The sequence below is a fragment of the Oryzias latipes genome, chromosome 10 (assembly GCF_053564925.1).
Source record: "Oryzias latipes strain Hd-rR chromosome 10, Olatipes_Hd-rR_3.1".
Taxonomy (NCBI): Eukaryota; Metazoa; Chordata; class Actinopteri; order Beloniformes; family Adrianichthyidae; genus Oryzias; species Oryzias latipes.
This window is the reverse complement of record NC_136246.1, coordinates 29,703,268-29,719,292: the sequence shown is the minus strand read 5'-3', so window position 1 is coordinate 29,719,292 and position 16,025 is coordinate 29,703,268. Positions and strand designations below refer to the sequence as shown.

The 16,025-nt window shown below is 37.4% G+C and overlaps 1 protein-coding gene across 8 annotated transcripts in view; it reads right to left on the bottom strand.

The window, feature by feature from the left end:
* Positions 1-16,025, bottom strand: part of zgc:66433 (uncharacterized) — a 51,051-nt gene that overhangs the window by 24,961 nt on the left and 10,065 nt on the right. The window contains exon 1 of one of the 8 annotated variants that reach the window (XM_011480479.4): positions 14,848-15,294. The exons of 5 other annotated variants lie outside the window; for them this stretch is intronic. In XM_011480479.4, the coding sequence (XP_011478781.2) occupies positions 14,848-14,882 (35 nt within the window). In that variant the 5' untranslated portion in view covers positions 14,883-15,294. Of the gene's footprint in view, positions 1-14,847; positions 15,295-16,025 lie in introns of those variants that run through there. 2 more of the 8 variants (XM_078954361.1, XM_011480481.4) reach the window with 2 other exon arrangements.

The following is a 16,025-nucleotide window of genomic DNA, read 5'->3' as shown; positions in this document are numbered from 1 at the left end:
GATAACCATAATGGTTATATAATTCTTAAAAGTCAAATAAATAAGTTAATTAAATGAGTCAAGTAAATTAAAGGTTAAAGAGATGACTGTTACATCTGTATTTGCTGCATAAAATACAAAAAAGGAAAGTTAACAAAGAAAGTATTCGGTAACTAAACAGAATAGAGTTGAATTTGAAAAAACAAAAAACAAACAAATGTGGTTTTTGTTTCCTTGCACGGACAAACCCCGAACTATATTTCTAACCTCTGAACTCCCCACACTCTGGCACGTTCCTCGAAGTCCACTGACAGGAATCTTTTATGTGTTCAAAAACTCTCTGGGAAAAGTGTTCTATAAATAAAGATTTATTCAACTTTATTGATTATTACTAGGACTGGATATCAATCCCAGCAAATTTGATTTTCAGTTACAAGTATTGATTTAATTCAATCGGTTTAAACACTAATTATTCCATCGATTTTACACCACAAAAACAAATTCGTTGGATCATGTCAACTATTTTCAGTTAGAAAATGATCAACAAAAACTAGGAGAAAAACTGTTCTTGTGCCTTTCTCTGTCTCCTTAACCATGTTCCGTCTTCCTTCAGACACAACTTTTAGGATGTTGTTGGAATTCTGAATTTAAAATGTAAACACAGACGTTTAAAGCTGCAAAGTGTTAGAAAAACTTTTGCCAACTTCAACGTTAAATCATCCTTTTTTCAGTTCCTGCCCAGCGGCCCAAACACTTCAATAGATCAGTTTCCAGAGCGTCTAATTCTGTGCACTAAAATTGTCATTTCTCTGAAATTGCAGTCCTCTTGCAACCTCAAACATAACTGGCGGTCACATGAGGCTGCGGCGTGCGATAGCTCACCAACAGCAGCTATATAAAGTGTGCTAAATTCTAGATTTATTTGAAAGTTGCATCAAAAATGTGTGAAATCTGTCGTTTCTCTTTATTCCACTTCAGCAGAAAGACGTTTGAAACAGGAATACAGCTCCAGGGGTTTCTACAAGCTGATATTTAATTGCAAGGTCTATTCTCAATCCTTTGGTGAACTCTTAACGTACAAGAATTACAGATTCTCTGATCACTTTAAAGATGAACCTACGGAGGTGCTTCTTGATTAATTTCAAAAATAAACTTGTCACACAAAGTAAAGTCAACAAAGCAGAGTAAAACAAAACAAAAACAGTAATTGATTAGTAACTATAACTCTGTAAAACAGATAAAAATAGTAAACATAAATGAAAAAAAAAAGAAAAGCAAGTGGAAAACTGTAAATTTGATGTTTTCCAAAAGGTTTTCTCTTCTGTTTTGATGAAAGACTTTCACTAAAAAACACGTCCTTTTTCTCCAAATCTAAATGACAACTACAGTCATTTCAGTTTCAAACATCTTGAAAAACTAGAGTTACAGTATTTAAACATTTCTTATAACACTTGCATTTGTCAACTCATAACTCAAATTTATCCCCATTTCTTCTTAACTTCCGTTTGCTTTTACTAATTACGATAATAAACTGACTTTTCAATTCTATCTGATTAATCTTCCTAACAACATTTAGCAAAAAAACTGCAGATTTCTTTAAATAAATTTCTCAAATCAGAGACTTTTTCCACCAGTTCCAACAAAAAATCAATTAAAAACTGTCATCGGTCTCAGCTTTACACAATAACATAATGTTACCTTAATTTTTTGTTTTGTTTTATACTTTTACCCCCCCCCCCCCAGCACTTTCTTTTGTTAAAAAACTGATGTGCAGTTTATCATTCTTTACTGTATGTCCTGCAAATGTCCCATAATTAATTAAAATTAGCAAAGATCAAAGGTACTAAATCAAAGCAAAAAAGTACTCACTGATATAACGCAGTATAGTATGGATGTAATAGTAAAACTAAAAGTATATTTATAAATAAAACTGTCTCTAACTAAGCAGACTTTCCTCTCGTTAAGATTTCTCATCATTGGATGCCTGGAAAAGCTCCATGATTGAATTTGCCCTTTGAGTTTTTGGAAAAAGACGTAGAATAAGCACAAAAATGGCAGAGAAATGTTTAGAAAAGTAAAATGAAATAAAAAAATAGGCTTCACTACACAAGGAGAGCGGCTGGAGAGCCTCTTGTCATCTGTGTTTACAGTGAGGGGAGCATTATAAAAACATGGAACATTCCAGAGGGTTTGTTGTCATGGCAAGAATGTTTCCTCAGAGTTACCACAATGCAATAAGATCCAATAAAGTACTATTATTTCACCAGAAGCACCTTTAACGTTTTCAAAAACAAAAACAAAAAAACATCTGAATTCAAATGATCTAAAGCACTCTGTGGTGTACCTAAAAAAAAAAAAAAGGGTACCAACTTATCATTTTGTAAACGCTAAAAAAGTTACATTAATTATCTGTAAACACTCATTGTTGTTGTCGTTATGAGCTGACAGCTCTTGTCTGATCATTTCCTGTCTCTTCCCACAGGAACTCAGTATGGCTGACAGGGAAACGCACAAACACTTGAGGAGGCGTCACAACATCTCTACAAAACTTAGATACGCAGATGACAAAAACACATTTATGCCATGTCTGCTTCATGGGAACAGTAAAGAGCCACACAAAAACGCCCCACTGCTACACTGCAGCGACGGCCAAAAACAACATTATGATCTACACATCAACAGACTATTGTGCAACAAGGACTATTTTAAAAAATAGATACTTCAGTACATTTGTAGACAGTGTTTAGATTGGTGAAATTTGAAGAACACATGAAAAAAACTGCAAAAACCTAAAGGAATGCAGAACTTTTCAGTGTGCAGTTTTTCTGTAAGTCAGCAGAACTTTTTCTAAACTGAGTTAATAAATGCCACGCTGCTAGCCATTTCATTCTTGCAAAGATTTAACACCTTGTTTTTAGACATTCCAGATATTTTTCTCATGTTTTAAGATGTTTTGGATTTGGAAATGTATTAATTTCAAGCACTTCTAACTTATCTTTGATGTACACTTTCTCTAAGGAGGAGGATTAAGGCCATGAAATGAAAATAAATGAATAAAGTGCCAAAATAAATTCTTCTCTTTTTTACAGAAATATGAGATTAAAGGCAGAATTCTTCAGAAAACAGAATTCTGAAATTACAGTAAATACTTAAAGTCAGAATTCTAAGAAAAAAAAAAAAGTCAAAAATTTAGAGATATAATTCAGAATTTTGAGATTAAAATACAGAATTCTAAGAAAAAAAGCCAGAATTCTGACATTCAAGTTAAAATTCTGTGATAGATTCGAGTCAAAATTCTAAGATTAAAATCAGAATATTGAGATTAAAGTCAGAATTATTTTTGGTCCTTTATTTTTTTCTCCATGGCCCTAATCCTCTTCCATATTTCTCAAAAACACACAGTCAAGATTTTTTTTTTTTTATCTCACCAGGATCTAGAATTAAGGAACCTATTATCAAAATGTGTTACATGTCTTTACTCCGTACTCTTGACAAAATAAAACATTGATTTGATCTTAAAAAAAAAACAAAAAAAACGAAGGTCTTGCAAACGTGGAGAAGTCACCTCTGATTAGACTTCTCACTGAAGTGAGTCATCGCGATAATCGGCTGTCCGTCCTGGGGGAGGATCCCTCCTTCATGTGGGCACCCCGCAGGTTTCTTTGTTTTTTCCGGAATCCGTTTTTTTTAGGAGTTTTTCCTTACCACGAAGGGGGTCTAAGGAATGTTTAGTTAAGTTTAGTCAGTTTGTTAGTTCAATTTAGTATTTTCCTATTGAATTCTATGTATTCATGATCCTTTTGATTTTATGTTTAACTTTTCAATTACCGATATGAAGCACACCGAGACGACTGTTGTTGTGAATTTGGGCTCTATATACAAAACTGAATTGAATTGAATTAAAAGTGATGACAAATATTAGTGATTATGACTAAAGTTACAGGTTTTGAGTAGGCGAAGGTGGAATAAATGCTGCAGAAATGAAAGAAAAAGAAAGTGAGATGAATCCAAGGCAAGAGAAGGAAGGGGTCAGAGAAAGGGGTTGTGGGAAAGTTCGGCATGAAAGCAGAGAAGAGTGTGTTAAGATAAACAGAAGAAGATTGGGATGAAGGAGACCAAAGGGAAAACAGCCTTACAGTAAACAGAGAGGCCTTCCAGAGGACAGATGATTGCTTTTAGACTGAAGGTTTTCAGTTGTTTCCATTCAAAGCTATTGATTTTAAAATACCTCAAACAATGTATTTACGTTATTAATCAGTGTTTACTTTAACCTAAGAGCTGGCTGAACTGAAACTCAATCATTATTACTGACTTTCTCAGCCCAAAAAACTCAAATTCACATCAGAAAAGGAACTATTTGGAAAACAAAACTGGACGTAAAGCTGATTTTGATGAGTTCAATCCATGGTGCTTTAAATATTTCAGGCTGACAAATGCTCCCTCATAGAAATTATGGATATTTGTGACTCATTATACACATTTGCCTGAATATAACGATCTGAGGTCTTGGCTGTGAGTCAGACTAGTGTTGCACCAACGCTCCGTAACTCGCAGTTCAGGTTTGAGACGCCTCAGGCTTCATCCTGGATTATTTTCAGTTTTCTTAAAAAAACAGAAAGTTGATTTACTTTTTTACCCGTCACCTGGGAGTGTGAAAAATGACATCCTTGTTGGGTTAGGTTAAACCAACAGAAAAGAGTTTATTGTTCTTTCAAAAAGTGAGCTGTGTTGGTGCAGAGAAAAGCCTGCTGGTTTGTTTCGGCAGCTTCACTTTTATTTTATTTTTGGCGCTAAACAAAAATCAAAGCTCTTCGATGTTGATCCAAACAGCATCAAGTTTTATAAAAAGTTTCCAAAGTAAACCTGAAAAACAATGATTTCCTAAAATTCTGGGATCAATTTCAAGGGTCTTCAGAATTCATTTTTGGTGTCAAAATGATGATTTGTAAAAAAAAGCACCGGAATTTTTATAGCTGACATGGATTAAAACAATGTCTTGTAATTCTCTCTCTGAGGGTATTTTGGCTTCAAATGTGATTTTAAAAAATTGATGTTCTTTGATAGATTGAAGCTTGAGTGCTTTGAATGGCAAAGTTTTATCACACAAACCTTTTTCTGTTTTCTGTAACATGCCATTTAAAAAAAAAAAGATTTTTATTTAATCCTCTTTTGATGGTACAGTCTTCTCCTATATGCCATTGTGCTCTTACTATGGTTATTTCCTGCACATACAAAGTAGAGTTTACTGGAATTACTCCAATAGAAACATCAGAAAAGCCAGTAATTTGACCCAATTATGGAATAGACATTATATTAAACACTGTCATCCATCCATCCATCCATCCTGTTTCACTCATTCAGGACTGGGCCACGGGGGCAGCAGTCTAAGCAAAGATGCCCAGACTTCCCTCTCCCCGGCCACTTCCTTAGGGGGACACAGAGGCGTTCCCAGGCCAGCTGAGAGCGTGTCCTGGGTTTTCCCCAGGGCCACCATCTGGAGGACCGGAACCCCCCCCCCCCCAGGGAAGGCCTGAGCCACCTCAACTGGCTCCTCTGGCTGTGGAGGAGCAGTGGCTCTACTCTGAGCTCCCTCTGGACTGACTCTCCTTCTCACCTCATCTCTGGCTTTAAGCCACCCTGCGGGGGAAGCTCATTTCAGCCGCTCGTATTCGGGATCTTCTTTTTTCCTGTCATTTCGGTCACCCAGAGCTCATGACTAAAGGCGAGTATTGGAACGAAGATCAACCAGCAAATTGAGAGATGAGCTCTTTCCTCCCAATGGACCAGCACAGCAACGGCACATCAGCAGACGCAATCCGCTCATGAATCTCACGCTCCAATCTGCCCTCAATCAAGATACTTAAACTTCTTAGCCCAGAGAGGACAAACTACCTTTTTCCAGTCAAAACGATCAGTTGACGTTAAATTTCCTTTTACTACAATTGTTTTCCTTGATATATTCAATAACTACAACTCCGGATTTTGTTCAAAAATGTCAAGGTTCACTTACTTTTCTCCATTTCTTTTCTTTTTTCTTGGATCAAATCTGCATTACTAATTCCCCAGATTGATTTATGAGTTTTCTGGCTGCTATTTATTAACTCTCAATAGATGCTAATCTTGCCGCATGTATTGCAAATCTGCAAACTCTCAAGCTCATCATTAGCTTTATTTGGAAGCAGAACTTGTACGATAGCTGCATTAGATAATGAAAGATTCAAACCAGCAGGGGGTTTCCTTTATTAGACGGTTGAAAAAATAAATAAACAAACCTCAGTAAGCCCAGCTTTTGTAATCAAGTGAAGCTACGTGAGCTAGTGTGAACCTGTTAACTTATCCCAACAGTTTCTGTCTGAATCAGTGTAACAAAAAACAAAATTTCCCTGCTTTCAGTTTTGAAATAATCCAGTTTGGGAAGAGAATGGTTCGACAGAGGTGAAGCAGGGAACTGTGGAAAGACTGAGGGAAGCTAATGACGTCTAAAACCAAAGCTTTTCTAGTCCGGGTGACTTTAACCAGATTTTATCAGCAGGTCTCGGTCTTCTGATGTAAGGAGGTCTGCTTCTGTAGTAATCCCCCAATGTTTCATTGAGCCACAGTGCTGACTAACCTCTACATGTCAGCCCAAGTCTGCCTCACCGTGCTCAGTAAATATGCTTTTTGTGAAATAATAACGGCACACCTCATTCTGTAGCCTCTGAGATCCCCACACTCTGTTCCTGATGCCACTTTGACAGCAGTGAGGGTTAACAGGCGCAGCCCAGAGAAACGTTTACCTTGAGGTTTTCTATGACTTATTAAGACATTCTTGAGTTCCAACCTCTGCTGCTGCAATTCTGCAAATCCTGTAATGCCTTGTATCCCACAACATGATTAAAGCCCAGTAAACATCGGTCTTAAGGAAGCAGCACATCACACGGCTGCTTTTCACAATAAAAGCCAAAGGAGGGGCATGAATGTCAAACGAGCAAACATGAATTTTAAATGTATAGTTTGGTTTGCAAAAACGATATAAAAAGACTTCATCCCTTTATTTTTCCTGACCTGCTATATCACTTTTGGGGTCAAGGGGTTGCTGGAGCCCGTCATGGCTGCTATTGGGCGATGGCGGGGTACAATGGAATGATCGCCAGTCTGTCACCGGGCACAAGTCTGTCTAAAGACTTCTAAAAAAAGGTCATTTTTAACTTTAAAAAAAAAAAGGTCAGAGGGCTTGGGAATGTGTGCTCTTCTGGTTGATTTCCTACCTCAATGTTTATAGGTCAAAGATTGTGCTGGATGGGCCATTCCAAGAAAATATTTCCATGAACTCTTTAATTGATAATTTTTTTATGCATCAGGCAGCAGTAGATGCAAAAATTGGTGTAAGGTAAATCCAGGTGTAAGAGTTTTATTTATTTGGGCAACAGTTTTGCAATTAATAAGAAAAATATACAAATATGTTTTTGTCAAAGGTGCTTTAAAGTTTTAATTGAAGCAAATTTATTATTATTAGCAGTAGTAGAGCAAAATCTAAAACTAGTGTAAATCTGATATTGGAAACAGATTGATAATCAGATTTTCCAAACAGTCTAATGGACTTATGTTCAATGGGCTGACCTTTTGACCTTACATGAAGGCATTCTCAAACTAAAGCCAAGTTTGCTTAGCTGGTTGTAAATTGCCTTTAAATATTAGTCCAGACACCGTTCACACATCACATATAGAAGGTGATGGTACGACTCTATGTTGGCTTTCTCTTTGCCAGTTAATAGAAAGATGCAAGTAAGTAAATGTTTATAGAAATAAAGATAAAATAATTTTAAAAAAAGCTTCACAATAGTAAAAGAGAGCATAAAGTTACAGAAATAAAAAAAAGACGACTAATCATACCATTCATAGGACAGGCTAAAAAAAAGATTTAGTCAGAGTAAAATAGTTTAAAATCAACAAATAGTTTTTCTGAATCAAAATATCATGACCTGTATTTTAAAACACTCAAAGGAGTTGATCTGTTGTAATGATGTAATGTTGATACAGAATGCTGGGTAAAAAAAAACAGATCACTGATTTGTGGCAGGATGGTCACTTAATTGTACCCAAATCAATCACCATTAGGGGTCAAATGCACTTTGGGACAGATTCAAAGGCTGTGAGAGCACAATCAATTTAATAGACAGAATTCAGATGTTCCCAGAAAAAGAAAGGGGCTTTTGCCACAGAACCAAATCCATAAACGTACAAATAAAAGCTAAAAATACTGGAATTTTAGTCATTAGGTTCAGATCAGGGCTGCACGGTGGCGCAGTGGGTAGCGCTCTTGCCTCACAGAAAGAAGGCCCCTGGGGGGACCTGAAACAGAACATCAATGGGGGGCCTTACTGTGTGGAGTTTGCATGTTCTCCCCGTGCATGTGTGGGTTTTCTCCGGGGTCTCCAGCTTCCTCCCACCGTCCAAAAACATGCTTCATAGGTTTATTGGTTGATCTAAATTGTCCCTAGGTGTGAGTGTGAGAGTGAATGGGTGTGTGATTGTGGCCCTGCGACAGACTGGCGACCCGTCCAGGGTGTCCCCTGCCTTCGCCCACAAGTGGCTGGGATAGGCTCCGGCAGCCCCGTGACCCCGAAAGGGATAAAACGGCAGAAGATGAGTGAATGAAAAAAACAAAAAAAAGGTTCAGATCAGTTCTGGAGAAATACTGCACTTCTTGGTGAGGTAAGGGATCATTGTCTGTTTATCAAATTTTTTTTTTTTTTACTCTAAATGTTAAGAAGAGGCTATTCCTGGCTATAATTCCTTTAAACTAGAGTTAACTATTTCAACCTAAGCCTTGTGCCATGACTTAAGACTGGTCTGTATGCGGGGATTTCTGCAGATCTGAAGCATTAGTCACAGGTACCAATACGGAAGGCCGACCCGTACGGGTGCTGCAGGTTTTTGGGTTGTCCGGGCCAATGGAGGGTCGTAGAAAGGAGTGGCTGCATCTTAAAGACCCAATCCAATGAAAAATACGTTTTTGGTGTTTTTAAAATGTTTTCTCATGATGGCACACCGACATTTAAAAGAATTTTAGATTAAAACTGCGTTTTTTGAGTGTTGCTTTTATGAAAAATCTGTACGTCTTACCTACTTTGCCCTTACATGTTACATGTTTGCCATGACCCGTCACTCGCAGCATGCCCGTAGGAAGAACGTGCAGGAACATTTTTGCTCTACAGGCTCACCGAGTGGTCTACAACCTTAATATTTCGCATCTACCTGTAAGGGCAATTGTGACTAAGGCATTCGTTTCAAATGTCAAAACTGAGTTTTACTTTATGAGGAGAAAGCAAGTACATCGCACAATCTCCCTCCAGAGGTTACTAAATTATTCTGACAAATAATCTTGGTCCAAATCTACATAAGCAGGAAGCAGATGCCATCATGTCACATGTATCTCTCCATGTTAATTCAATAAAGCTGTAATGGAGAGCAGGATGTTAAAAGATAATCTGAAGGAAGGACAAACATCTTTTACTCTTCTATATAGCTGCTTTGCTAGATTTTTTTTGTCTTTTCATGAGTTTTCTTTCAATGGTCTCCTCGTTCTGAGCCAAAAGGCCATAAAAGGCTGTAAACTATATGAAGAATGTAGCCAGATAACAAAGCCTCACACCAACATTTATTTCTCCCCTCATTCCTTTTGTCTCAGTATCTCAGCATTTGGTCTGTCTCTCCATCTCTGGCTCTCATCCAGATGCACAAACCTGACCGTGAACATGGCCTTTACAACCATGGTATTTCCTCTCGACCCATCCAACCACTCCACGCCCGGAGATGATGGCCAAGAAGGGAATTATTCATTAAACTCCTCTCCTGAACTCTGAAGAATGTGATTACAAGTTTCCCATGAAATCCAAAGTAAACAACCTGATTTATGTGAGAATGGTTCAGAGGGAGCAGAGCGGCCCCAGGTGAACCTCTTCAAGCTCTGATTAAAAAATGAGATGAGACACGAAGAGCTCTAGCTTTTACTTTGAAATACCAGAATCTTAAAGATGATCACCTCTGTGAGCATCTGTATTGCTGCTAGCTGCTAATTACAACTGTGCAAATTTCAGGCTGCACATTGAGGAGGTGAGAATCCAGAACCAGCTTTTAGTAGAAAGTCTAACAAATAAAGCCACAACTGTTGATTCAAGCATTGATCTCCTGGGTTCAAGAATACGAATTTGGAGCCTTGTCCTTTGGTGTCACGTCCAACAAACATAGTGACAAACGTGGAGAAAAAAAAAAACGTATAAAATACATAAATCTGGACAAATACAAGTCGAGCATCACAAAGTAATTTGTCTGCTTCTTTCCCTCCAAAGTTTTTCGGCTGCATTTAATTTGAAGTTTGAATCCACGATACTCCGTTTTTAAGCCTTAGCCTCATGCACCTGTATGGGGGTTGACCTGTGTGGATGCCGCAGGTTTTTGGGTCGTAGAGAAGAGTGGCTGCTTCTTAAAGGGAGCGCAGGCGTGTCTCGCAGCTCCCCTTGAGGCTCGTACTGCCACCTCATGACAATGGAACATGCCATGCCACATGTTTGTGGTAAGCATTTGTAAGGATGATATAAGTTAAACCCCTTATGACGTACGGCATCGTCATGCTACGCTGCAAGTTCTGGCTCCTTAGTGCCGCAAATTTTGACCACATTGTAAGGAACTAGACTCAAGAAAGTCTTCTTTTGTCATGATTAGGCCTGCACAATATACCGCAAATTTATCGTTATCGCAAAATCCAACTCTGCAATATGCATATCGCAAAAGATGGCAAATATCGCAATAAATCGTAAACCTTGAATGTGCTAAAACAATCTTATGTCAGCTTGAACCATTTAACAAATCAAATAAATCCCTTTATGGATTTGACCAATCGGATGGAGGCCTATTATGTTAGATGTTTGTCACCTATGTCGACGAGTGACATTTGGAGTATAATTTTTAAACTGTTGCAATGTAATGGGAATGGTTATTTGGTTATTTTGCTATTTGGTTATATACCGCAAATTATATCGTTATCGCAATTTTAATCTCTAATATCGCATATCGCGAGTTTTCCTCATATCGTGCAGCCCTAGTCATGATAGGAGAGCGTTTCTCCATGACTGAACATCTTTCAAATCCACCTTAAGCAAAAAGAACTTTCTTTCTGAAAAGCTTTGACAGTGTTTGTTTTATTTTATTAAGGTTTTTGAGCCAAATCAGTCATTTCAAAACATTAACAGATGTACTTTTCAGCTATTCTAGCAAACAAGCCTTAATTAACCCGCAGTCACCTCCGTGCCCGACAGAGTCACATTCTTCTCTAGAAATGTTTGGATTAAGACAAAACTATCCAGTTTGGTCTTACCTGTTTAATTCTAGTTTTAAATTAAATTAAATGCAGCAGTTTTTCAATATTTTAAGTATTATACCATGATCAAGACATAGCAGTAGGTTTTCTTTCCTTTAGTATTACAAGCTTTAGCCTCAGGGGGAGTTTGCTAAAACATCCATTCCCAGAAAGTTTAGCAACTTTCGTTGACGCTTCTCAAATCAAAACCATCATACTCACACCAGGCTGATGAAATCTTATCAGTAAAAAAAATGAGTCACTGCTGATGTCATTTCCTCTAAATGTCGTTTTAACACCAAAAGGCAACAGCTCAAACTAACTGGAGTAGGCGGCTTTACAAAAAAAAAACAGTTTCCAAACATTCCCATTTAAAACTGAACAATTTTACACAGAAATATTTTTTTTTTAAACAAATCACTGTGCAGACTTGTCTTAATTTACAGACAAGTGAAAAAAATCTTTAGGTCTATAGGATACTGGTCATGCTCCAGTAATGCTGGAACAAGCTGTTATCACATGTATATAATGAGGTAAATTACAGATGGAAGAAATTTAAGAATTAAAAATGCCTACATGAAGATAAAACTAAAATCTGACCACCTCTGTTACTTTCTAGTCTGAATACTTTTAAAGAGGTAGCTCTGATTAAAGTTGGTCTCATCTTCCAGCTCTCCTCCTTCCCAAATATTCTCCTTCGTCTTTGCATCTCTTCCCTAAGAAGGGGGCCAGCCAGCGCTCTTAGCAACAAGCCTTACATGGAGAAGACTGACCAAACACCTCCATCCGTCACTCCGGACACTCCACATTCATTCACAGCTGCATCACCGTTCCCCCTGAACAAACCCAATCTGGTTGCATGACCACTCCAAGAGCAGAATCACTCAAACTGGGTGGAGGTAACATTTAAAACAGAAGGTCCATGGGTTAAATATTTACAACAGAAAGAGAAGAGATGCTGGACACCTGCAACCTCACTAAAGTTTGCAGAAACTGAAAAGAAAATCACAGAGTTTATAGAGGAAAAGTCTTTACTTTACTCTTTAAATTCCTGTGGTTTCTCATAGTTCATTATTTATACAGTATATTGCAGCACGTGACGAACAAGTGATGAAAAACATGACCAAAACGTATCCAAAACACTTTGGAAAACAAGTTTTTCAAATAAAATCTAAACGTGTATCATGAAAACACACGCAAAGAAATATGCATCAAAACAACATTAGACCAAGCAAAATGTAAGCACAATAAGGAGATTTGTTAAAAACTATTTAACAAAATTGGAATTAAATAAATATTTCGGGTGAGATCAAATCATCCTGTGTTTTTTTTTAATAATCTATTTACGCAAAATCAACAGATCTGAGTTCAGAGGATGGAAAACACAATCAAGAAAGATAAAAAATGATTGAACCATTACTTCTGCAACCCTTTTCCTGCATATGCAAACAAAGAAAAATAAAGATTTTCTACTCACTCACTCAAAAATAAATACATTAAAAAAATATGTAGCCTCAACAGGGCATAAGCCAGTGTCACATTTGTGCCGTGCGTCAGGGATGACATGAAACCTTGGAGAAAAGTCAAGTGGATCACAGGAGACAATAGTCATAGCTTAGTTTTTTATGCATTTTGGGTACTTGGAATGATTTTACACCCCAACCTCTCAGTATACCCAAACTTGCCCCCCCCCCCCCCCCCCCCCCATATTCTATCTGCACCCCAAACAGGGGCTGGCTAGATCCGGCCCTGTTGTGGAGCAACATTTTTGCCAGCAGCTTTTGGGGACGATCAGGTGAAGTACATTTTTACAGGGCAGGTTTTCAAACGGATGAAGAAAACCTCCTTTTCTCATCTCATCTTAGAAAATTTGGCATTGTTTTCCAAACAGGACTAAAACATTTGCTGAACATCACCTCAATAATATTTTTTTTTGTTGGCTTTTAAAAATTGAAGTAGAATTATCCTTTGATACTCCATGTTATTTAGATGAGCTGGGAGCAAAAACACCTAGTTAGGATCAGGTTTGGCTCTACTAAAACTTGAACTAGTTTTTAAAAGATTTACTAAGTTTGCGCTCATTCACCGCGATTTCTTTTGAATACATTGCTTCATTTTTATTTATTTTTTACCCGAGTTTGCTATTTCAGTTGTGTTTTTCTGGAATGCAGGTAAAGTGATCATTTATGAACATGTTTAGGTTTTTGAATGGTTCATGTCTTTTCAATAAACAACACTGTGGACTAAAAAAAATTGTTTTATACAAAAAAAAAAAGAATAACATCTGCATGTTTCTAGAGTTAAGAACATATTTGACAAAAAGAAAAATCAGCAGGAAGAGTTTTAATCATGAGTGCAACTCAGTGAATGGAGACAGATTTCTTTGATGCACTGTAAAGATAATGCATCCATTATTTAACTATTTGAAGCACAAATTGAGTAAAACTGAAAAAAATGTTTGCAGAGCAGAGCATCCACCTTGATTTTTAAAAGTTTAGTTCAAAGAGATTATGCACATTTTACTGTGTTAAGAGACTTAAGTGCCATCAAAATAGTAAATAGTTTTCTTTAAAAATGTCTCAATATAATTAATCCCTGCAAACAAAAAAATCAATAACAAAAAAACGTTAAATCTCAGCTTTTCCTAAATCTTTTCTCAAAAAGAGCTTTTGCTTTTAAAATGTCGACGTGCAACAGAAAATCCAGCACAGAGAAGCCTAAAACCTGGAGTCAAAATTGATGCTGCTACAGCAATCATCTCAATTGATTAGTTGACAACCAAAACAATTAAGTTATAGCTCTAGCATCAAGTAACCTGTTCTTATCAGTACAGCTCAAAGCAGCAGTGATTCTTTCCCTCTGCCTACAGCGTTTCTGAGGCCCGACTCCACTCTGAATACTCGGCCATCGGCAGGATTTGTACACTGTTGTGCGATGAAAGGAAAATCGTTGTTACCAAAGGCACATCTACAAAACTATGGTGCAAAGACAAAAAAAAAAAACAAGAGAGAGCATGGGAGAGAGAAAAAGATACTTCCCTGCAAGAAAAAAACCCAAAAGCCTTCATTATGCTAACCCTCCTGCGGTCCAAACACACTGCCAAACTCTGAGTCCTAAATTTAGGGCTTCTATCATTAAGAGCAGAAACACGCACCCAGGTTTAAGGGAAACTCGATCTGCACTGATATTCAGTGTAAATTTGAGCAGCATGACTTGACTGTGTGCCAGGGAAACTGGCAGGAAGTCAACTTCAGTTTCAATCTGGCACAAAAATTGTGAGGGATTCTTTTTTTTCTTTTTCTTTTTTACTCCCAGCAACAATCAATCTGTTTCTTGAATCATCCACCTGAAAGCCACTTCTCTCTTCAGTTCCAACTGCATGTTGGATCACTGTAACCACAAGAATCAGTTAGCGGTCTCTAAAAAAAGAAAACCTTTAAAGAGCTGAATAACCTCATTAGTTTACTGTACAGAAATGAGTTTAAAGCAAATGTGGAGCTGAAATCAGTTACTGAAGTTCGAAAACTCACCCTTTGCCCTTGAAGCATCCATACATCCCAGCCATGGCTCAGCAATAAGGGGAGAACCTGTCCTTAAGCACTGAAGTCTCACAGATTGGGATTTTTTTTATATTTTCTAGAATTTAAGGAGATCTCCAGCTCCTTGAGCTAAACCATCTTCCTCCACCAAAATTACAAGTAGAAGACTCTTCTCATAGACGCAGGGAAGAAAAGCAAATGTCCCAAACTCAGAGTAAGAGGTTGACACTCTGAAGAAAAATAAAAAGTCTCAAAAACTCTTAAATATTTCCAGTGAGTTGAAAAATCCTCGTCTTCTCACGTGGATCCAGATTTTCTGTTGTTTTTTTCTCTAAACAGGACAACAACAACAAAAAAACCTTAAACTACTAAAAAGTCAGAAAGAAGAATAAACTGCTGCCGTTCGCCTCACGCCTCTCCTCCCAGCCAACTAGACTGAACGCAGCAGAGGGACGAGGAGGAAAGATAAAGAGGGAGGAGTAAGGGAGGGAAGAGACATGTGTGAACAAGATACTCTCCTCTCATGACCTTATGGCTTTCTGCCTTCTTCTGTTGAGAATTGCCAAACACTTCAACTGTCTGAGTATTAAAGCTGGGATTAATTTAAATCAAAAACGAAGTGATGTCAGGCCTTTCCATAGTTCAGATGCTTTCACACTGAGCTGTTTGGTCCGCATTCGTTAGTTTCCTATCAGTAGAGTAAAAAGAATGGTGACGTATGCCCCATAGATTTTTTGTTGTGGTAAAAAAAAAAGCAAGAGTATGTAAGTAAAAGTACCCATGGGCTAGTATTTTACTGGCTTGATGTTTTTCTCACATAGAAACACCAAGCTGTAAGAAATTACAGACATTCGCAACAATTTTGACACAAAAACAATCAGTTTAGTCGAAATTTTTGACTTAAAAGCAGAGGAATTTTAAACTCAAGTTTCTGCAAGCATCTAAATGAAAAAAAAAAAAACATATTCTGCTATGAATAGGTAAATAAAAAGGATTCATCTTCATAAGAAGACCTAACAAATGTGACATTAAAAATTAAAAAATAAAAACCTTACACGTGGACATGGGCTGTCTGCGGGTGATAAAATGGCCAAACCTGTATACAGGTGATCATCATGAAATATCAAAGTTGTAGACTGCTCATTAATTGAGTTTGTAGACCAAAACAG